This window comes from Hemicordylus capensis, chromosome 6 (assembly GCF_027244095.1).
Source record: "Hemicordylus capensis ecotype Gifberg chromosome 6, rHemCap1.1.pri, whole genome shotgun sequence".
NCBI classification, from domain to species: Eukaryota; Metazoa; Chordata; class Lepidosauria; order Squamata; family Cordylidae; genus Hemicordylus; species Hemicordylus capensis.
Window position 1 is genome coordinate 80,573,274 of NC_069662.1, and position 21,841 is coordinate 80,595,114.

The 21,841-nt window shown below is 44.3% G+C and overlaps 1 protein-coding gene across 3 annotated transcripts in view; it reads right to left on the reverse strand.

Moving 5' to 3' along the window:
- Positions 1-17,676: 17,676 nt before the first annotated feature.
- Positions 17,677-21,841, reverse strand: part of RAMP3 (receptor activity modifying protein 3) — a 100,503-nt gene continuing 96,338 nt past the window's right edge. For all 3 annotated transcript variants that reach the window (XM_053259292.1, XM_053259293.1, XM_053259294.1), the window contains one exon: positions 17,677-19,147. In XM_053259292.1, coding sequence (XP_053115267.1) covers positions 18,892-19,147 — 256 coding nt within the window. In that variant the 3' untranslated portion in view covers positions 17,677-18,891. The remainder of the gene's footprint in view (positions 19,148-21,841) is intronic.

A 21,841-nucleotide genomic window follows, 5' to 3' on the forward strand; every position in this document is an offset into this window, starting at 1 on the left:
GTCATGGCTGAATGGAGATTTGAACTTGGGTCTCCCTGTCTTAGTCCAACACTCAAACCACTACACCACACTGGTTCTCTAGACAGTTTACAACATTAAAATGAAACAATTTTTTAAAAAAACAAATTAAAACATATGCAAGTTCAAATTAAAATAGCTAAAAACCACTAGATAGCTGAAGAGATGTGTCTTTAGTTATTTCCTGAAAGCCAACAGGGATGGAGAAGCTCCAGTCTCAGCAGGAAGTGCATTCCACAGCCCTGGGGCAACTACAGAGAAGGCTCACCTCTGAGTCATCACCAGACGAGCCAGTGGCACCCTCAGATGAACTTCCCCTCAAGATCTTAATAGGTGGTGGGGTTCATAACAAAGACGGTGTTCTCTTAAATACCCCTGGGCCCAAGCCATTAACATGAGATTGACACATAGCACCCCTGCGTCTCCTCCCTTCCTCTCTAGTGATATTCAGTACTACAAAATTCCGCTATTCGCTCCTCGGTCTCCATCACTTTTAGAAAAAGTGTAGAATCTTGGCTTTTTGCCCAGGCATTTATTTGATTATCTGCTGCTGCTCTTTATAGTCTGTATTGCTTTTATGCTTTTGTTTTAAATTTTTAATCAGATTTGTTTAATTTTTTTTCCACTTAACATTTTAATTGTGTCTTTATTCCATCTTGTGTTTAAATTTTTTGCTGTAAACCACCTTGGGATTGCTTTAATGAAAGGCGGTATATAAATTTAACAATAAAATAAAAATAAAAATAAAAATGATGTTACCACATCAGGAATTTCCCTGCCCACTCTATTTCATTGGAGGGGAAATTCCAAGCATAGTGATCTCATACAGTACTTTTTAATTACTTATTTTGTTATTAGATGTTCCTGGGGAAAGAAGAAAAGGAGACATGGGGTTTCTATTTTCAGTACCACCCATCTATCTCCCAAACTAGTGAAGTGTAGTAGTTAGAACATTGGACTAAGACGGGGGAACCTAGATTCAAATCCCCTTCAGCAATGAAGCTCGTGAGTAATCTTGTTCCAGTCACTGACTCTCAGCATATCCTACCTCAAAGGGGTTATTGTGAAGATAGAGTGGGGAATTATGCACACATCCTTGGAGGAAGGGCGGGATATAAATATAATCCACATAGTCTCATGTGGTTTATGAACTAGAGTGCCCTGGTAAAATATTATATATAGTAAATACCTCTAGAAACCTTAAGAAATGTACTGGGGAACACAAACGTAATATTCAAAACAAGTGCAAAGGGGAACCATTGGTAGAACATTTCCTAGAATATAATTATAAACGTACAGATTTTATCTCTTGGGTAATAGAACAAGTGAAGACTCAGAGTGAGAAGTTGTTGAGAACAGAGATAGAATCCATTTTGAAACTGCATAATAGGTGTGTGCACAAAACCAGAAAACCTGTTTCAGTTCAACTAGAACCAGACCAGTGTTCCCTCCAACAGGAATTCCCAGGTGTTGTTGACTACAAATCCTATAATCCCCAACCAAGGGCCATTGCAGCTGAGGATGCTGGCAGTTGTAGTGAACAACATCTGAGAATCCCTGTTAGAGGGAACACTGAACCAGACTCGAACCACGCCGGTTCTAGTCCAGTTCTGTGCACACTAGAACTGAGCCCAATCCGAACTGGTTCAGGCCCAGCCCGGGGGACAGTTTTTTAAAAAACCCAAAAATGGTGGACTTACCGCCATTGTCAAGCCCTGGGGGTTGCTGTCACAGCTGCGGGGGGGGGGCTCTGATGTCCCCCCTCTCACCACCACAACCCCAGTCATTTTTTACGGGCCATTTTTGGCCCATTTCAAACCATTTTCAACCCGTTATTGGCCTCTCTGCAGCGGTGGCCATATTGGAGGCCGCCACACATGCCCAATGGCCATCTACATGACCTGGCTCATGAAATTTTAGACTATGCCTCCCTTTTAAAACTATGAGATGCTTCTGATATCCTTCCTGATGAGTTAGTCATTCTGTTCAATGTGAGTCGCCCCGAGCAGTAATGTACTGGAGGGGCAGGATATAAATAATTTAAATAAATAAATAAACAAGATTAGCCTATTATAGAGCAGCACATCAACAAAAGGTGCTTGTCTTAAAGGAGGTTTTTTTTAATTTAAGGAAGTCGCTTTTTCAGGGAAAGACCTAAATATTCTTGGTGGTATGGGATGTTATCCCCAGAGAGACAAGTAAGCAGGAAATACTTTGGTTAATGCCGCCCAGAGACGGAAGTTTATGAACAAACAAACAAACAAACAAACAAATAAAATGTTATTTACTCAAGGTATGCTTTATGTCTTAGTTTTATTTTTAATTGTTCCCATTGCTTTTTTAGAAAGGGGGCTGCAGTGTTATTTAACATACTTATTCAGTGTGGTTTCTTCGGGTGAGCGGGGAGGGAGCCCTGGGCGGCCGGATCAGCTGCCCACATGATTGCCGGCTCCGTGACGGGCCAGCGGGGGCTGGGGGGGAGTGGGGGCCGATTGAACTGTGCTCTGTAAGAAAGTACAGGTAAAATCATGATTGCTGTAGGTTATTACTTATTGAGTTATATTTCTATCTGGTCAATGACTGTAATAAAGAGTCCATTCCATTAGGCAAGTGTAGACACAAACTTTAGAGACTTGCGATACATTGATCTAAATTTTTACTACAAGAACATATGAATACTCCCAATAATTGCATTAGTCATTCTTGCCCCGCCAGTAAACATTGTTGCTATAACCATTCATGACTAGATAGCATCCTCAAAGTAGCCTAATGTATTGCATTTCTATTCCTCCATGATGGAATTCACCGTGGCGTACACAAGGTTCCCCAGGTGTTGTCACATCCGGACAGTGGCTGACATTCTACCCTCTGAAACGCCAGGGGTCTGCTGTGGCGGCTCTGCAATGTGAAAGGCAGCCCCCAAGGTACCCCTGTTGTATTGCAGGAACAAGAAGTTGTGCAGTGGCTTAAAACAGTTTGCAGTCACTTCCATGGCACAACTTCCATTGGAAACAATAGAAGTAGCATGACACAAGGGCACACATACTGTTATAAGTCATTGCACAACTTCCCGCCTCTGTGGCACCACCAGGGCTGCCTTTCATGTTGTGCAGCAGCCCTGACAGGACCTAACACTGGTGTCCCACAGTGTGGAATGTTGGCCATTGATCAGCCCTTGGGCCTACTTCCAAAGCACCTCTGGTTTTTTTAATGAGACTCTTGTTTTCACATAAGGATCAGATACAAATTCCAAATGAACAGGCAAGATAATGAGTAACGTACATGCAAACACAGAGTCTCTCTCTCTCTCTCTCTCTCTCTCTCTCTCTCTCTCACACACACACACACACACACACACACTCGCACACCAGAAATACAATATTTATTTATTTTGTAGTATTTGTTTCTGAAAAGGATAATTCTCACAAATGGCTGTACCCAGGCTACGACAGCCCTACCTGTGTAGAGCTGTTTGTGAGAAGCTCTGGGATCGGTCCCAATCCCAGTGCTACGCAACTGGATAGCCCGGGTTTTTTACCAGGGCTAATAGAGGGCTGGGAGGGTACGAGTGCATCCTTCTACCTCACTCCCCATTGTGTGAATGCTGGGGCTGCCTGCAGCCAGCATGTTCACAAAGCTTGGCGGCAAGAGAGCCTGGCCGTGGGGGAATCTCCCAATGCCTCACGCTTCTGGTATAGTGCATTGTGGGATGCCAGAGGATTTCCTCCTCCGGCTCGTTTGGGCATGCAAATGGCAGAGCCCTAATCAGGCTCCAGATGGGGGGGGGCGGGATACTGGTAAGCTCTTGCCTTCTCCCCTGCCCCAGCAGATTCAGTTGTGTGAACAACCTTAAAGGGTGATAAGCCCCTTCATATCTTCCATTTCATTGCTTCTGTGAATTAGGATTTTCTTTTTGCAGAATATGAAGGGGGGAAAACTGCTGGTGAAATAGGGAGGGGGGCGGGATTAGCCAGCTCCTAAGTCACAACACTTGTTTTGTGATTCTTTTATGAGCATTTGAGATGGGTGGGAGGAGGCAGAAGACTGTTTTGCTTTTATTCATAAGGCTTCTCCTGGCCTTCATCTGCCATAGTGACTTTCACAATCCCTCCTTTGAATGCATTGTGATGGAATGATTGCAGAGGCAAAAGATAGTGAAAGAGATTTGATTTTTTGCAATTATTCGGAATGATGGGAAGAAGTGACATCCATCATTACATTCATTTTCAAATGCAAATTCAACATTCTGTCTTTGAATATTATTTAGAAAGTGAACGGGGGGAGCAGACATTTACATCCCATCCAGTTTTTCTAGGCCAAGTTGAAGAAATCCTGATTGCCTTTCCCAAAAAATATTTTTTAAAAATCAAATTCATTTTTAATTATTTGATATACTTCGTGAGGTTTCCCTCTGCTAATCATGCCCACGGGCATCATTACTACATACCTCCTGCTAACTGGGCAAAGAGACACCTTTTGAAATGGTGATCCCATTATGTTTAGCAGGGCCATTCCCAGACAACGATTTTACTTTGGAAGGGCAGGTGTGCATTCACATATTGTCCAGATTTACATCAAAGTCCCTGTGAGCTATTGGGGAGCACTCTATACATAAATCGGATTTTTCATTGCGCACTGGAGCTTAGCCTGATTTATGTCCAGGATTTTAAAAACCCAATTTTTGCATCATTTTTTGCTGCAATTTTGAAATATCAGATATGCCCAGTAACCCTCTTAATCCCACAGTAAAGCCTGATGTCTGGGAAAGGCCCAGGGGAGGAACAACTGTCCCCTTTCAACCCCGGCACAACATCTTTCCAATGGTTGTTCCTGGTGTCTACCTTATGTTTCTTTTTATATTATGAGGCCTCAGGGGACAGAAGCTTCATAACAAGAATATCTACTTGTACTTTTTATCTATATAAACCTTATTGGGAACTTTTGTTGGTAAATGGTATATAATGTGGTGATTCTCTTTATTTAGCAGGGGGAGAGTAACTGGCCCTATTCACCCTCAGCACAGTACTTCCAGTGACTGTTGCTGGTGTCTATCTTATTTTTCTTTTTAGATTGTGAGCCCTTTGGGGACAGGGATCCATCTTATTCATTATTTCTCTGTATAAATTGCCCTGAGCTATTTTTGGAAGGGCGGTATAGAAATCGAATAGATAAATAAATATAAATAAATAAATACTGTTTGTTTGTTTGTTTGTTTGTTTGTTTGTTTAATCGATTTGTATACCACCCTTCCAAAAATAGCTCAGGGTGATTTACACAGAGAAATAATGAATAAGATGGACCCCTGTCCCCAAAGGGCTCACAATCTAAAAGAAACTTAAGATAGACACCAGCAACAGTCACCGGAGGTACTGTACTGGGGGTAGATAGGGCCTCTCCCCCTGATAAATAAAGACAATCTCCACATTAAAAGGTGCCTCTTTGCCAAGTTAACAGGGGTAGCCAAGTTAACAGGGGTTGTAGTTGTAGAAATCCTTCTTCATTTCAACATGAAGCAGTACCCTATACAAAAATGGAGTGGACGTGGACTTGCTCTTTCCTCTGAAGTGCATGCTGAACTCCCCGTGTGGAGGAGCTGTGTGTGTACATTACACTGCCTGTGGGGTTCTGAATCAGGACATATGGAAAAAGAAATGCATGGTACCATTGCAATATACTGGCTGCCTTTGGACGTCACGTGAAAACTCAGGTAGACAACCCTGTGGTTAATCTGTGAGCCTGTGAATCATCCTGCAGGCGATTATCGAGCTGTGATCTTGCAACCTCTAGCTTGTGCGCAGAGGGGACCCTCCCTCTTCCTGGTCCACTGAGGCTGCATCCCAGCAAGCTCAGCGCGCTCGCATCACCAGACAGCAGGCAAGGCATCCGGACATCAGAAGAGCAGCAACCATTGGCCACTATCTTCCACGGGGCGTGCCAAGTGTGCTTGTGCCTTTTTGGCATTGGTTGCCCACCCTCGGGAGGGAAAGGGCATTAAACTCCTTAATCACATCCCTTGCAGCACGCCCCTTGCAAGGGCCCAGCAGCCATACAGTCTCACTCAAGCAGAACTCCTGGTATCAGGGGATGCAGAGGGACACCCGTTTTGTGTTCCCAGAAGGGAACAGGTATATGAGACAAAGGATCCTGGGGTTTGGCCCACTGTGACATGGTGTTATTGCAATGGCAGACCCAGGCAAAGCAGTCCAGGAAGCTCCAACACATTCCTGCCCCTGTGTCGGCCTGCCAGTTGGGGATTAGCCCTTTCATAAGAGGGCTAGGTCACTGGGGAGCACCAGAGTCTCCATGGACTTCAGCTCTCCCTCGGACTGCACTCTCATGAGGTAGGCCACCCAACTACTGTATAGGGGACCCTGCTGATCCCCCCCCCCAGTATCTCTCTTTAACAATAGAACTCCTACTGTGTGCCTTCCGCTCTCTACTCAACCCTTATAGACTCCCAAGGAGTCCAGGCCACTCCATGTGTCTGGGCGGTTCCAGGTGGGTATTGTTGGGTAACATTGAGGATGGCTCCTAGTACATATTCAGAATTCACGGACTGGGACTGGCATTGTGGTGTATGTAGATTGGCCACCTCAGGGAATCCCGGGTAAAAGGAACCACTGTTTTCAGCTCTCCCTGCCAAACTTGTGGCCATGCTGGGCAAAACAAACAAACAAACAAACAAACAAACAAACAAACATGCATGTGTTAAGGGCTGACCAGACTGCCAGAGGGAGCAATGACTCCTGCTTTCCACCCGTCAGGGGGCCGGGAAAAGTGTATTTGGTATACCCTTCCCTGGGGCTTGCAAGGCTCTAGCAACTGAGTTGGGCAGCAACAGCCCTCTGGCCTGCATACATACCACTATGGCCTGTTACTCTCATGAAAGAGCGGTCCTTGGGAGGATGAGACAACCACCTAAGGTTTTATTGTCACATTTGGCTTTATTGCTCAGTTTATGTAACCAATATCTAGGTGTTACCCAGGAAGGTTCTTCTCTTGAAGTATGGCCGATATTGCATGCTTACACCCCAGGGGAAGGGGCTGGCCCTCCCTTCCCCTACACACTTGTACATAAAATAGAACAGAACCACTTAAGAATTCCAGGGTCTGTCTTTTAACCCAAACTTTGCAGTGACTCCATGTGCTTGTGAAAACACTTCTGCAGCCCTTGATTGCTGCAGCCCTCTCCCACTGTGCCCAGCTTGTCATCACATCCTTTTTGTGTGGGGTGACAAAGGGAGACCCTGAGGCTATTCCCACGATCCACGAAAAGCAGGCTGAGCTCCCTTAGGCTAGCCCACCTAAAGCACCCTCCCCTTAAATGAGGTTAACAGAGTGAGCACTCTTTTAACCGCAGGTTGTTGCTTGTGTGCTGCTGCGGTGAGTGGCGACATGCAAGTAGACCCCTAGCTGGTTGGCTGCAAGCAGCCTACCAGGCTCGGGGGTCTCTCCAGGATGCCCCGCATGCCTGCACAAGGCATCCTGGAACTTCCAGGGGCCACATGGCCCCCAGTCCCTGCAGCCACCCAATCCCTGATCCGGCCACCCAGAGAGGAGGCAGTGATCGTCTGCGGGGAGGCAAGTGCTTTCGGTCTTCCTCCCCACAGAAGGTGGTAGCCTCCTGCAGCGATCACGAGGATTGCTTCCATAAGACACAGTGGAAAGCAGGCTTTCCCCAGTGTGGTTCTCTGCATACATACAATGTCCCTTACATACATTGAAGCTTGTGATGTGACAATGTGGAATCCCTGTTGCCGGGCAATGGCAGGTGGAGTGTGAGGACTGTGGTGGGTGGGGCAACTGATCGGAGAGGTGGCCAGTGAGAATTGGGGCAGGTATGGAGCTGATGTGTTACTGGGATGGTCTGAGCCACCCTCTTTATGGTTTGGGGAGCACCTTCAAAGCTGAGGTTCCAGCAGCAAAATTCACTATAAACCGAAGGTTCAGGTTCAGACGACCATGAAATGGAACCTCTGGTTCGTTTGCCCCTCATTTGGCGTTATCTGCTAAGGCGGTCACTCTTCCTCGAAGGACCTCAGAGGAGCTTGTGTAGTGGTTATCTCTTTTTATTTTCACAACAACCCTGTAAAGTGAGTTAGGTTGAGCACAGTAACTTGCCCAGGGTCACCCAGTTTGCTGAGCAGAGATCTGAACTTTACCAGACTATATAAACTGGTTGAAGTCTGATCACTGTAAATTTGTTGCTTGGGTCTCAGAACATGACTGAAGCTTTAATCTCATGTATGCTGGGAATTTAAATACTGACAATAAAGGCTTCATTGCTCTTTCTACCTGAACCTACTCCCCCAAAGTACCCAGCATACTATTAATCTTTATTGAGGTCTCAAAAGTTAATCTCTCTTTTTTTCCTAGTCAGAGACTCAACTTATCAATATAATGGATGACATTAGAAAATTTATTGGAGCAATGTTCTATAGCTGTACTACAGCTAAGAACCTTTCAGCACCTCTTTTGCAGATTTCTCAGGGATTTATAACTCAGCTATAATTGTTTATGACAGAGCTGAAGGACCCCTATATATGTGTATTCATTCTTTACTGGAACTTCAGGAACATGCACACAAAAAAGACAACCTATCGCTTTCTGTAACAAAAGTCAACAAAACAGAGATATGTATTTACAGTAGCTAAATCTGAACTTCAGTCCTGTCCCACTATGGATGATGGATTTGGGTGGATTCTTTCCAAGTTGATATATATTTCCCTACCATAATGTATTCAGCTGACCAATTAGGATCCACAGATGTGTTGCACCCTGACCTTAACAGGGGGCAGAAGTTACACTGGTGACTTCTTGTTTTTCTGATGAGATGAGATGAGATGAGAGAGAGGGGTGCTCCTCCACCTTTTAATAGTTGTGTAAAAGAGGGGGAATTGAGAAGAAGTAGCTTTCTTATTCCTGCATGAGATGTTGTATTTGCCCAAATCTTCTCTTCTATGCATCTATTATAGCATCCATTATGTTCCAGGAGTCCTGTCCTCCTTTGCACCTGGTTTCCATAGCTGTCAGAGAGGAGAGAGACAGGCATACAAAAATTAAAAGTGGATCCCATGTTGCAGATGAGGTTAAAGGTGGATCCTACATCTGTAAAGGTTAATTTTGGACCTATCCATCTGTTAATTTAATTGTCCACTGACATTTCTCCCCTGTTGTGCCAGTGGCTCTTGGAGTAATTGGATTCTGCAAAGAGCAGGTTCAGCAAAAGCAGCTTGTTGAAGAACTCAGGCAACAGCAGGAGACCAAGTTCCATTTTATTGTCCCTTCTTTCTAAGGCTTGTCCCTGCAGTGCCGTTGACCTCCTAGCTACCTATTCTGCAGGGCTTATTTTTTATTCCCTTCTTTACAAAGGTTAACATACACAAACAAATCCACATCAATAAAACACTCAACAGAGGCAAGGAACAGAAGCACGATTAGTGGTAAGAAGCACATGGGGGAACAGGTTAAAAAAATGCTCTGCAGCCAGGGACACTGATGCTGTTGGGAATGTCACTGAGCATCTGAGTCACTATAAAACCATCTACAGTAATGCCATATTTATTTTATTTATTTTGCTCCAGTTATTCTCCCTAAAGAGCAATCACTGGTCCTGGGAATAAAAAATAATGATCTAGTCATTGCCCCTACTGGGATTGTAATGAACAAGATGCAGTGGTGTATATTAAGATGCCGAATCGTTACATCCATTAACTTTAACCTCAAAATAATGCTGAGGATATGTTTGATTTGGATCATTCTGGGAGTTTGCTGTTTCTCTGAGGGCGCACACATTACATGGCAGCAAATCTAGGTTTGCCACTGAGTATACACTCATTTGGGAGTTCAATCCCAACTCCTGGACAAATGTGTGTAATACACACATGTATTGTATTCACAATCTCATATTTAAGGAGTGGTTCCCATGTTATAATGTGACAACACAAGAGTGCCCTTGCAATCCATTCCTATATGCTAACAAATCATATAAGGAAATAAGCTCTCAAACATGTCACTGCCACAAATCTAGCACATGCTAGTCCACAAACCCCATTCCTCCTAAGAAGGAGAAAGTTCCAGGGCAGTCAGTTACATGGGTCAGTTTCCTTGCAAGGACACTGGAGATTTATTATATGCCTTTGCAATCAACAGTTTACTTACAATGTCCTTGTAGACCAAATGCAAGCAAGCAGGCACATGGGCTAGGCAGTGGCAGGCCCAGTTTTACACTTACTCATGTCAATTCATGCACCGCCCCCACCACACACAGAGACACAATATCACATGGGCCACAGGTGCTCCACACAGATGCCCATCTTCATGATGTTCTGATTCACACAATTCTTCATCCTCAAAAAGGGGGTACAATAATGTACATCAGGTCAGTGCATACACTGGCATCCATGTCAAATTCCTGCCATGCATATAACGGGTGGGTGATGAAAGGATGGGCTGATGAAAGGATGGGCTCATGTCTCTCCTCTACCACACAAATCAGAGGGCTGGCCTGGGAAGTCGACAAACTGGGTTTCGTCATTCAAGAAGCCTCATTCTTCTCACAAGCAAAAGCATGCCCTGGCAAACTCACCAAGGCTGCATTGTGACAGTCAGCTCCAAAGTTCATTGTTTCTCTGGCTGTTTTCAGATGGAGCATTACCCCAGCTGCCGCATTTCTAACCCCCTGCCGTGTGCCAATTCAGCAGCATTTCTCCATATTTACTGGCTTCCTGCCTTCCTTCTTGCCTCCACAGATGGTATTTCTCCCCACCACCACCACCCTGTGCGCCAAAGGGGAAGCATTTTGCTGGGTATTCCTCCTACTGCTGCCTTGTTCCTCCCCCTTCATCCTCATGGGCTCTTCAGCAGGTGAAATGCTTGCCAAGGGAAGGGGGGTGAGAAAGAGAGAGACAATGACAAAGGCAAAGACAGTGCAGGGTGCTTTCTCTTGGCATGAGAGGGAGGGAAAGGGAGGAAGAAAGAGAGTGGTAGGAGGGGGAGGGGAAGCAAAAAAGGTGTCAGGAGGCCCCGTCTCCTCAGAGGAGTGAGTGGAGAGTAAGGGAGGGCAGGAGAGGGGTTCTGCTTTTCTTGGGCATTATGTTGTTTTGGAAGTATTGATCTGATTATTGAATGTGAAAGGTCTGTTGAGAATAAGAATAGTTTAAATATTATTATATTCAGAATATCTTCTAAAAATGCACACGCACAAAATTCAACCTTTCCCTGAATATGTTCTGGTGTAAAAAGCAGTGCATTTAGCTAATTTGGGTGGCAGGGCAAGGGAGAGAGGAAGGAGGGAAGAGACCTATATGCTTGCATGCAGAAGGTTCCATGTTCCCTCCCTGGAATCTCCAAGATAGGGCTGAGAGAGACTCCTGCCTGTAACCTCGGAGAAGCTGCTGCCAGACTGTGTAGACAATACTGAGCTAGATGGGCCAATGGTCTGCTTCTGTATATGATAGCTTCCTATGTTCCTAAGACAGAAAGTGGTGTGAGGTGACAGAAGGTGATGTGAGGCTATGTGCGGCCCCCTGGAGGTGCACTGGGATCAAATCAGGCCTATGACCTAATTAAGTTTACCCCTACTCTAATATCTAAATAAACTACCTTTCAGTGAAGGGAGTGTGAGCATGATGGAGGAGAGCAAACGTGAGAACCAAGAAACAAGCGAGGGGCCTCTCCCCAGCATATAAAAAAGGCCATCCCATTACTTTAACCAGATGTACATTTCTAAGATTGGAGAAGTATATTTCTAAAATGTTTTGTTTTGTTTTTTGGAGGAGTGATGGATATGGTTCTTTGCAATGTGATATGCTTCCAATAAAATGCCGTCATCAGCTAGAGAAAAAACATGAAATTAAATAAGTGTATAAATCCCAGGAAACAACATCACAATGCAGCTATTCATATGAGCAGCCCAACCCAGGCTAGGGCAGCCCAGGCTAGATTCATCCATCCTTTTTCATAGCACAAAGCTTAATAATGTTGTCGCTGAAATAGGATTTCCCCAGATGAAAATTCTCTCATTGACGTCAATGGCTATGTGTAATTGAGTGCCTATCCATCATGCCAGTGTCAGAAAAGAACACATTTAGTTGCTTAATTTGCTTTGTTCCAAGGCTGGAGTAAAGTTAGGTCCTTTGCGTTGTCACCCAGGAGACAAATAACTGGGATTCTCAAAGTGTCCTGGAACAATTTTAGTCTATGGGAACATTTTCAAAGACTATATAAGTGGGTATGTGTGTTTGTTGACTTGTTCTTATTCTCAGACCACCAACATTAATTATTCTGATAAATATTACACATCGTGGTTGTTGTAACGCGTTGGCAAAACCGGGTTAACAAAGCCACGCATGAGAACTGCCAGGATCGGGCCCTATCCCAACGGCACCTCCACAGCAAACCCGCCAAGCCAGCCATGCTCCTAAATGAGGTTAAGAGAGCAAGCACTCTCTTAACCTCATTTTTGCAATCAGCTGTGGGGCTGGCAAACTGCAGGACTCCTGGCCAGCTTCGGGGAGGGGGATCCCCATAATGCACACTTGTGCAGTGCATTATGGGGGTTCTGGGGATGGGGCAACACCTCCCGGCACCCTGATCTCCGTGCTGCCTGAGGAGGCAGCTGCACATCTGGGCATGCAATCTCTGCACCCAGACTCTCTATAACAGGGATACTCAACGTTGGGTCCCCAGATGTTCTTGGACTTCAACTCCCATAATCCCCAGCCCCAGTGGCCTTTGGTTGGGGATTATGGGAGTTGAAGTCCAAGAACTTCTGGGGACCCAACGTTGAGAATCCCTGCTCTATGAGGATAATCTTCAGGGAGGTAAGCTTTTCAAGGCTTCCTCCCCAATGACCCTGTAGCCCTTTCTCACTGATTGTGAGAAAGGGCTCATCGTCTCTATGGAGTGAGTCAGCAATTTTAAATATCTTGAGTTTTTCCTTGTATAAGGAACTGCTGTCATAGGATATGTAATGACATGATAACCAAGCAGCTGGGTATCCCTTTTGAGAGTTTCCATTTTAATCATATGTACCTTAAGAAAATGGCCTACACAACAGCTTAATGGAGTGGAATGGAAATTCCTTACATACGGCAAAAGCCCAGGCAACTCTTGCAAGACGTGTAAGAATAAATTCATAGTGTTTCTTCCCACATTGATATTGCACATGGCTTCTTCCTATAAATAGACATATGAAAGTGACTTTGCAATTGACACCATGCCAATAATTGACACCATGCCAATTATTTATGAATCAGATTGTGTACAAAGAGGACAAGGATCAGGGTTTGAACCTCTTCTTTCACAGCAATGGGGTGGCAGAGGCACGAGAGGGCAGTTTCTGCACCATTAAAAAGTCAATGCTATATGTTGTTCTCTTTGATTTTCTGAGTCGCTACACTGAGGAATCCCAACACTTCTTCTTGGTTCTAAACCAATGGTCTAGAACAGGGATTCTCAACGTTGGGTCCCTAGATGTTATTGGACTTCAGCTCCCATAATCCCCAGCCCCAGTGGCCTTTGGTTGGGGATTATGGGAGTTGAAGTCCAAGAACATCTGGGGACCCAACGTTGAGAATCCCTGGTCTAGAAGGAGAGGAGAGCTGGTCTTGTGGTAGCAAGCATGACTTGTCCCCATAGCTAAGCAGGGTCTGCCCTGGTTGCATATGATTGGGAGACTTGATGTGTGAGCACTGCAAGATATTCCCCTCAGGGGATGAAGCCGCTCTGGGAAGAGCAGAAGGTTTCAAGTTCCTTCCCTGGCTTCTCCAAGATAGGGCTGAGAGAGAGATTCCTGCCTGCAACCTTGGTGAAGCCGCTGCCAGTCTGTGAAGACGATACTGAGCTAGATAGACCAATGGTCTGACAGTATATGGCAGTTTCCTATGTTCCTAAGGAGCTTCTATTTAAAACCACGTAGAACTTAATGCCAAAATTGTGTAGGCAAATGGGAATGTTCTCCTCTCTGTCCATGAGGAGGTGCATAGGGTTAGGGAACTGTTAAAATAATCAAAATTTCAAATTTGAAAAAGTCATTAAAAAAAACAACCTTGCTCAGATGTGGGCTCTGGAGGCACCCGCCATTTTCTTTCTAGTAGCAGTCTCTACTGATGTAACAATGATAGGAATAGTAACAACCACCTAGCCCTGTGTGTCCTTCCCTATAGCTAGTACAAACTAGTGAAACTGGCAGGACAGGAGCTGGGCTGCTGTCAGACAAAGAAGAAAGAGAATTCACAGGTAAAGAAACTATCTGTTCTCCCTACTTTTCCTTCTCCAGGACTCTGGGGGCAAACCTTTGCTTATGGACACTCCTAATAAATACATAATAGACAAGATTTCAGTAGTTTTAGTAGCTTTATCTTATGTAGATTAGCTCATGTAACATATTTCTGTTGTAAATATATTTTGTATTAAGCTGATCACTGACCATAATAAAATGACTTGATTTAATACCTAAGCAGTGCCCCCCCCCCCCAATGACTAGGATGAGAAGGGGTGCCTGGGTTTTAAGGCTGATTGGCTGAAGTTCACATTGCTATTGAAGGTTGCACCAGGGGAGACAAACTCACTGGTTTTATAATGTCACATGAATGTGCATGAGTATTCTTCCATGGCCAAGCTCTGCAAACCTCTTCGGCAGAGATCCTAGAGTGAACTCCCAAAAAAGGTGGCCGCTCCCCTGATGGAACAGGGCAGAATGCCTCCAGGTTCCCTGAAACTCTGTACACTTTTGCCATGCCCAATTTGAACCTTTCGGGGAGGTATTGGAAACCGCTCATCCTCTGCTCCTGATGCCATACATGATGACCAGGGTAGAGTCATGCTGGAATGGCTGAGCTCTGTTGGGGGCCCTTCCGATACCTAACCTGTGCCATTCTCTCTTTCTGGGATGGGAAGGGTTAGGACAGAAGGAAGATAGGACTAACTCTTTGCTCACAGTGGAAGAGGGGACAAAGGTTGTAAGGAGCATTTTTTTCTTTTTATAAAACTCATTTCCAACATGTATAGTTGGGAAAGCATGCTTGAAAGAATGTGGGGAAAGCCCTGTGGTTTCTCAAAAATCGGCTGGGCTAATGCATAACATTTCAAATGGCAGGGCTAATGCCTGCCTTGAATAGCTCCTTGCCCCCTCTCGACGAGTAACATCACATTCACTTATGCAAAATAAGAAATGTTGCGGAACTGTACTTAATATGCATTATGTATGCAAGTCATTTGAGAAGGCTTGGAATGGATTTTTAGTTGCGAAAACCCTCAGCCGTGGTCATAGGCTACAAACATTGCCTGGTCTTGTGAACTGGCTGATACCATGGGCACTGTCACTGGTATTCGGCAAGGCCCTTTACATGTTCCTCTGTAGTTGCAAGTTCAGCTCATCCATGTTGCAGCTGTACAGAAGGTTTTCACAGTATGATCACCTGTGAACATGTGAATGCGGTGGATCCACTGGTGGATCCACTGTCTACCATTTGTACTGAGCAACCCATTCTAAAAGGGATTAATCAACATCCTTTCTGCCCTCATTGCATATCACTCTTGTTCTTTGGCTGTACAGTATTTTCCCTCTTTATCACATTTATAAGTGAGCATTATCCACCCATTCTCAGTAAAATGCCTTACAATGCCCACACAGGCTGTACTAATAAGGTTCTATTTAAAAAAACTCATGATATACTGGTCTTGATGAGGCCATTCAGTTTAACATAGTTTGATCATGAATCTAGTAGTTTAGATGCTAAGTTTAGATGCTAGAGCCAAAGCACTTAGCTGTATTCCTGCAGGCCGTAACCTCCTCTGGAACATCAGAACAGCTAAACTAATGGCAACCAGAGGGATTGTGCAAAAACATTCAGAGCAGTTAAACCAATAGTTTCAAGGGAGGCAAAACAGGAAAAGTAGTCAAAGGTCTAGGACAGGGTTTCTCATCGTGTGGGTCCCAGATCTTATTGGACTTCAGCTCCTATAATCCCCAGCCCTAGTGGCCTTTGGTTGGGAATTATGGGAGGTGAAGTCCAATTACATCTGGGGACCTACATGTTGAGAATCCCTGGTCTAGGACATGCCTGCTCAATTTACGGCCCTCCTGCAGATGTTGGCCTATAATTCCCATAATTTCTGGCTTTTGGCCACTGTTGCTGGGGATGATGGGAGTCGTAGGCCAAGAACAGCTGGCAGGGGGCAACATGAACAGGTCTAGTCTAGGAGAAGATTGTAAGAGCGAGGAGATGAAATGATGAGGACCACCAGGAGGGAAGTGCTACATTGCCTTTATACTCTTACCTAGTTGTTACAAACTCTTGAAAGATTGCATAGCTGTTTTTGCTTTAGACCCTATTCTCCCTTTTTATCCAATACTTGAGAGATGCAAGGTGCAAGAGAAGCATTTCCAGTCCTTAAATGCCTTGTAAAACTTAACATCACTAGCAAAAAAACCCCTTCTATTCCCACTCATTAGCTGTGTATTTATTTATACTGCCTACCATGTGAGCTCCACTGAGAACAGTATGAGTCACCATACAAATGAAGGCATTTGTTAGAGCAGCAGATTCTACTGCATAGTTGTTTTACAGCTCTAATGTTCCCGAAGCTTTCTTGCAAAAAATGCTTTGAAGTTAATGAAGTGCAGCCTGAAGATAAAGATGTCAAAAGGACTGTGTGAGTCAGACTAGTAGATGATGATAAAACTGCACCTCCAAAGCCTTGCCAATTGATTGGTGCTAATTCAGTGGATTTATTTATTAATTTATTTATTTATTGGGCGGGGGGGGGTGCATTTCCATCTGTATTTAAAAAAAAAAAGAATGCTGGAATCATATCTCAAATCAAAACCAGAAATTTGATTCTATTCAGGGCCAATACATAAGAACAAAAGGAAGTGCTGAGAATAAACATAAACAGGTGAGTCCTTTGAAGGCTCAACCTATGCAAAAGAGATCATAAAATGTCCATTAGTTGCCCAACTCTCAGCTCCACTCATATTATCATTCCACCCTCTGTATCCATCAGATAGCTTTGTAGAGGCATGTTAATTTGCAGGTTTAGTTGCAAGATAAGCATGTAAAGCAATCACACAACAACTTTACCAGATATCAAGCTCTGCATGGATTCAGAGTGACTTCCCCCATTCTAAACAAGCAGGCAAAGAAGCACATTAGTTGCACTTCCTCTGCCCACATTTGTGGGGAGCCCAAAGCTGAGCCTATGCATTTCCATTTATGGCAGAAGACATGCACCTCTCAGTGTAAAGAGAGCTGTGAACTCCTAACATGCTAACTATGCATGTTAAATATGCCTAAACAAGCATGGGGGTGGGGGGAGAAAATGCATCTCTCCAACACATCCTAATGTTATAAATAACATTCTTACCCAAAACACAGCCCACAATTCACAGCATGTGAATTGGCCTTAAAGCTTTGGAGCTGAGTTTTAGGAACCACATGAAAGCGCTGCTGAACTGAATAGAGATCAAGCAGCTGCATTTCGTGAATTGAACCCCCTCTTCAAATAGACCAACAAATACAGAACACAAAGAACATTTTCATGTTAACATAGGTTTAGATGCATATTTCACATACAGTACCCACAGCATGATATCCCATGAGCTGTAGATGGACATAACAGTCAGACTTCTGTATATACAACAAACAACTCATAAGCAGTTTTAGCTTTATTAAATGGTGTGAGGTATGGAAAAAAGTTTATGACTAAAAGATCTTAGCACTCAGAATGAAATACTTCACTTGGAGACTTAGCTTGGAGGACACTTTATATATGGCAAATCTGATATTCACCGTAGATGTGGCTTGCCCCATAACATAAAATTTTGTGGAGGGAAGGTTCCCCACCCCACCATCTTTCATGTCCCAATCTGTCTGGACTATTAACTTCCAAGCCCCTGACATGAAACATTTTCAGTATACAAACTCTGAAAGGCACCTGCACCAACACAGTTGTAATTTCTTATTCTTAGTCTATTTAAAAAAGCATGATATGATATGCACAAAAGACTTTGGAGCACACAAAAGAAAAATGGACCTAATATTAACAACAGCAATGGTAGTTTAAAAAAAGAGAGGCATAACAGTCCCTTTGTCACTTTTAACAAATTCATTGTCAACCAGCTTCCTCTCATTATTTTTCTAACTTTGCAAACAAACAAAAACCACATATCCTTCCTGAGGATAATTTGGCAGGCTTTCAGCTCCAAGATACCATCCTTCAAGGGCATATTTGATATTTCCTTATATGGAGAAGAGCCAACATAATGTTGAAATTTGATTCACTGGCCACTTGTTGTTCATAGTATTTCTAACCTCTTGCACACATGTTTATGGACTTTTGAGAAACAGAAGGACATGGATATGATTTTCTTCAGCAATACTCATGTTATGTCTCTTTGGCAAGGAAGGTCTGTTGAAGTCACAAAAGATCATGCATACACACTCAAATGTTTGCTTTTAAGTCCAAAGCAACTCCTTCAGCAATTATTGTTCAGTGGTGGACGCACACTTTGAATCTGCAGTGCACATGCTCACACAATGTCCTGCTGAAATATTTAGTTCATCAACTGGGTTTAACACCATTGTAGTTAGCAGATTCGGAAAATGTTTTCAGTTCTCTCAGTATGGCTTCCATTACAAGAATATGATCGTCCGCCTTTGTGCCCATTGTCAAAATAATATTTGTATTATTGGAGAAATAATGGCTGTAGGTAGTAGGCATGTGTGGCTACAGAAATATCCCCCCCCCCCCACTTTATTGCTTGACACAGGTGAGAACTCTGCACGTATAAAATTAATAATTCTTTTCTGTTGTTCTCAAAAGAGAAAGAAAACAACAATAATGGAATAAAGGATGATGAAGGGTCAGTTATGCCAAAATGTCGCTTCTCTTGCTGCACCAAACCACTAGTCCAATCATGGCAACTGTTAAGAGAACTGGTACGAAAATAAGTGTGATCAAAATTCTATCTGGCGGATCTTCCCAATGTACTTTTTCTGAAGTACAGTTTGAAAAGAACTGTCTATGAATTCCAGTGATGAAGCCCTCTGCAAGGGGGTTAGGCCAAAAACACTGTGCCATGTTGGCCTTGCGTTCTGTACATAGAGTGAAATTGTTGTAATACCTGGGGAGAAAAGAAAATGAAAATTAGTATGGCAAAAATGGAGTAAGACTCTGCAGGCAATCCCCCTCCTGTTTTCATTCCAATGTGCCAAATTCTTGTTTCAACCAGATATAATTAACTAAGGTAGTCCATTGCACAAATAAAGGCAAGTCAGTACTATGGCCCTCTTGACATTGTTTTTATCACAGAAATGCATGCACAAGTTGACCTCATGCCAAATATAACCATGTTGGAAGTATAAATATAACCATGTTGATCCATATCTGCCCTTGAGCCAGACCCAGTTATGCCAATCCCTATATTCCTTTATTCTGATATCTATAAGTTGACATGTGGGTGGATGCTATAAGCAAAATTACTAACATAGGAAGCAGCACTAAGAGATAAACTCCAAAGATGATCTGATAAGTCAACCAAACCTTCTCAGAGTTCCATGCAAATTTTCAGCAGGATGCTGCTTCCAAAGGAAACATCCAAGAAATGGGAAAGCAGGAGATTTTAAACATTTTTTAACCTTTCCACCCCACCCCAACCCCATAGGATCCTATGCAATAACATCACCGGCACAAGTTGCTTTCTCACGCATTACGACTCCTTACGTTCCTGGCATTGCAACAGCTGCCACAGCAGCAAGCATAGCCATAAGCTCAACTAGAGCATCTTCAGTCACATTTTGACCGAGTACACCTTGCAATGCAGATTGCAGAGTAGACCAGAGCAGTGAGTGAATGACAAGAGAGTATCAAAGCCAGACATGGAGCTCATCACAGCAGCCACCAAGAAATGTCTGTCTGTTTGTCTGTCTGTCTGTCTCTCTCTCTCACTCACACACACACACACACACACACACACTGAGATCCAGCACAACCAAATGTTATAGCAGCAATAGCACAGTATATTATACTAAGTGCTGAGAAAAGAAAACCACAAAACCAAACCTTCCTTCCTCCTCTCCTCTCCTGATGTATCCTCATCTTTAAGAGAGGAACCATGTAAGAGCTCTCTCTGCCTCCTAATCCCTTTGAATACAACTTGAAATTCCCTCCATTTGAGTTCCCTCCTCCCTCCCCCCAGCCAATGGGGGCGCAGCTGCCCATGGCAACACCTGATTTGTATGATAACAAGCCAACCAAGAAGCAAGGAGATCACAAGGCAATCGGACACCAGTGCTAGAAAATCAATCAGCAAGGGAGAAATAGGCCTCCAAAATGACGCTCTAAACATCAAAACATTTTGATTGAAACTGGATTGTTTTGTTCTGAGCTCGAAACACTCAAAATGGCCCATTTTGAGTTGGAACGTTTGACATCAAAACACTTTGCACATCCCTGTTGCATAGTGCCTTTGTGTTGTGCACTCATTTACAAGCAGTTCGGGGCACTAGAAACATGAAGCATCTACCCACTCACTTGGAGATTTAATTTCCAGAGACTCTGGGGAGGAGGGAGCTGAATCCTGAAGAATGACAACTCTAGCAACTCACATGAAAAAGATGAACAAGGCATTCCTAAAGAGCAAAAAAAATAGATTTACCTGGAATCTGGGACAGATTCCATAAAGCAGGGGCTGTCTCTGCTAAATAGGGACAGTTGGACCCTATGGGTTGACTGACCGTTCTGATGTCATGTAATCTTCATAAAATCCTAACTGCTGCAGCAAAGAACTTTAATCAAAGAATATTTATAAACTAACTTAACCCATGCAGAGAATCTGCGCACTAGTACTTGATTGCTCCCCTCACCTCAGAGATCTCTCCACCCCCACCTGAGCCACACTCCTGCTCCTCTTCCTCCATCCCATTTCTTCCATCCCCCTCACACCTCTTGGTCACTCCTCCACCCCTTTACTCCACCCCCCTCATGCCTCTTGGTCGCAGCTACAGCGTTGCTGGTGCCTACTGGCTAAGCTGCAGCCCCCTATCCCCAGAGACCTCTCCACCCTCACCCAAGCACCGCTCCTGCTCCTCCCCACAGGAGCAGCAGCGGTTGACTGGGCCCTTCCTCGCTGCCGCCACTGCCATGGCTGCTCGTTTCCTTCAGGCCACTGACAGGCCCGGGCCCATCCGTTGTCCGCCTGCCTCCCTCCACCAATAGCCTCGGTAGCCCTAAATAGCAGCAGTGGTTGACTGGGCCCATCCTTGCTGCTGCCGCCATGGCTGCTCATTTGCCTCAGGCCACTGACAAGCTCGGGCCCATCCCTCACCCTTCCTTCTTTCTCTCCCCTCCTCCCTTCTTTCTTTCTCTCTCTCTCTCCCTTCCTGAGTTAACAGATCTTCTTCATTTGTTTCCTTATCTAATTCACACAATGGCAGCCTCCTCCTGAAGGCGCTCATTCCTCCCTCACGACCACTCTCTTCGCAGACCCCTGCCCAGTATCCTGAGAGAGAGAGAGAGAGAGAGAGAGAGAGAGAGGTTCCTCTCCTCTACAATCAAGAACATCTTCTGACCAGTAACAGTTGCATTCCAACTGACCTTAACCATCACGGTCTCCTCCTCCCTATCTGCACATGGAATTCCCCCCTGCCCAATCACCATGGTGCTTCTGCTCTCACAGGCTCCTCCTCCCTATCTGCATATGGAATCCCCACTGCCCAATCAGGTCCTTCTGCTCATGAACTCTTGCGAGAGCTTTCATACACAAGATTATCCATGGGTATGCCTTAGAGAATTATTTATATAGATGGTTCCATTTGTA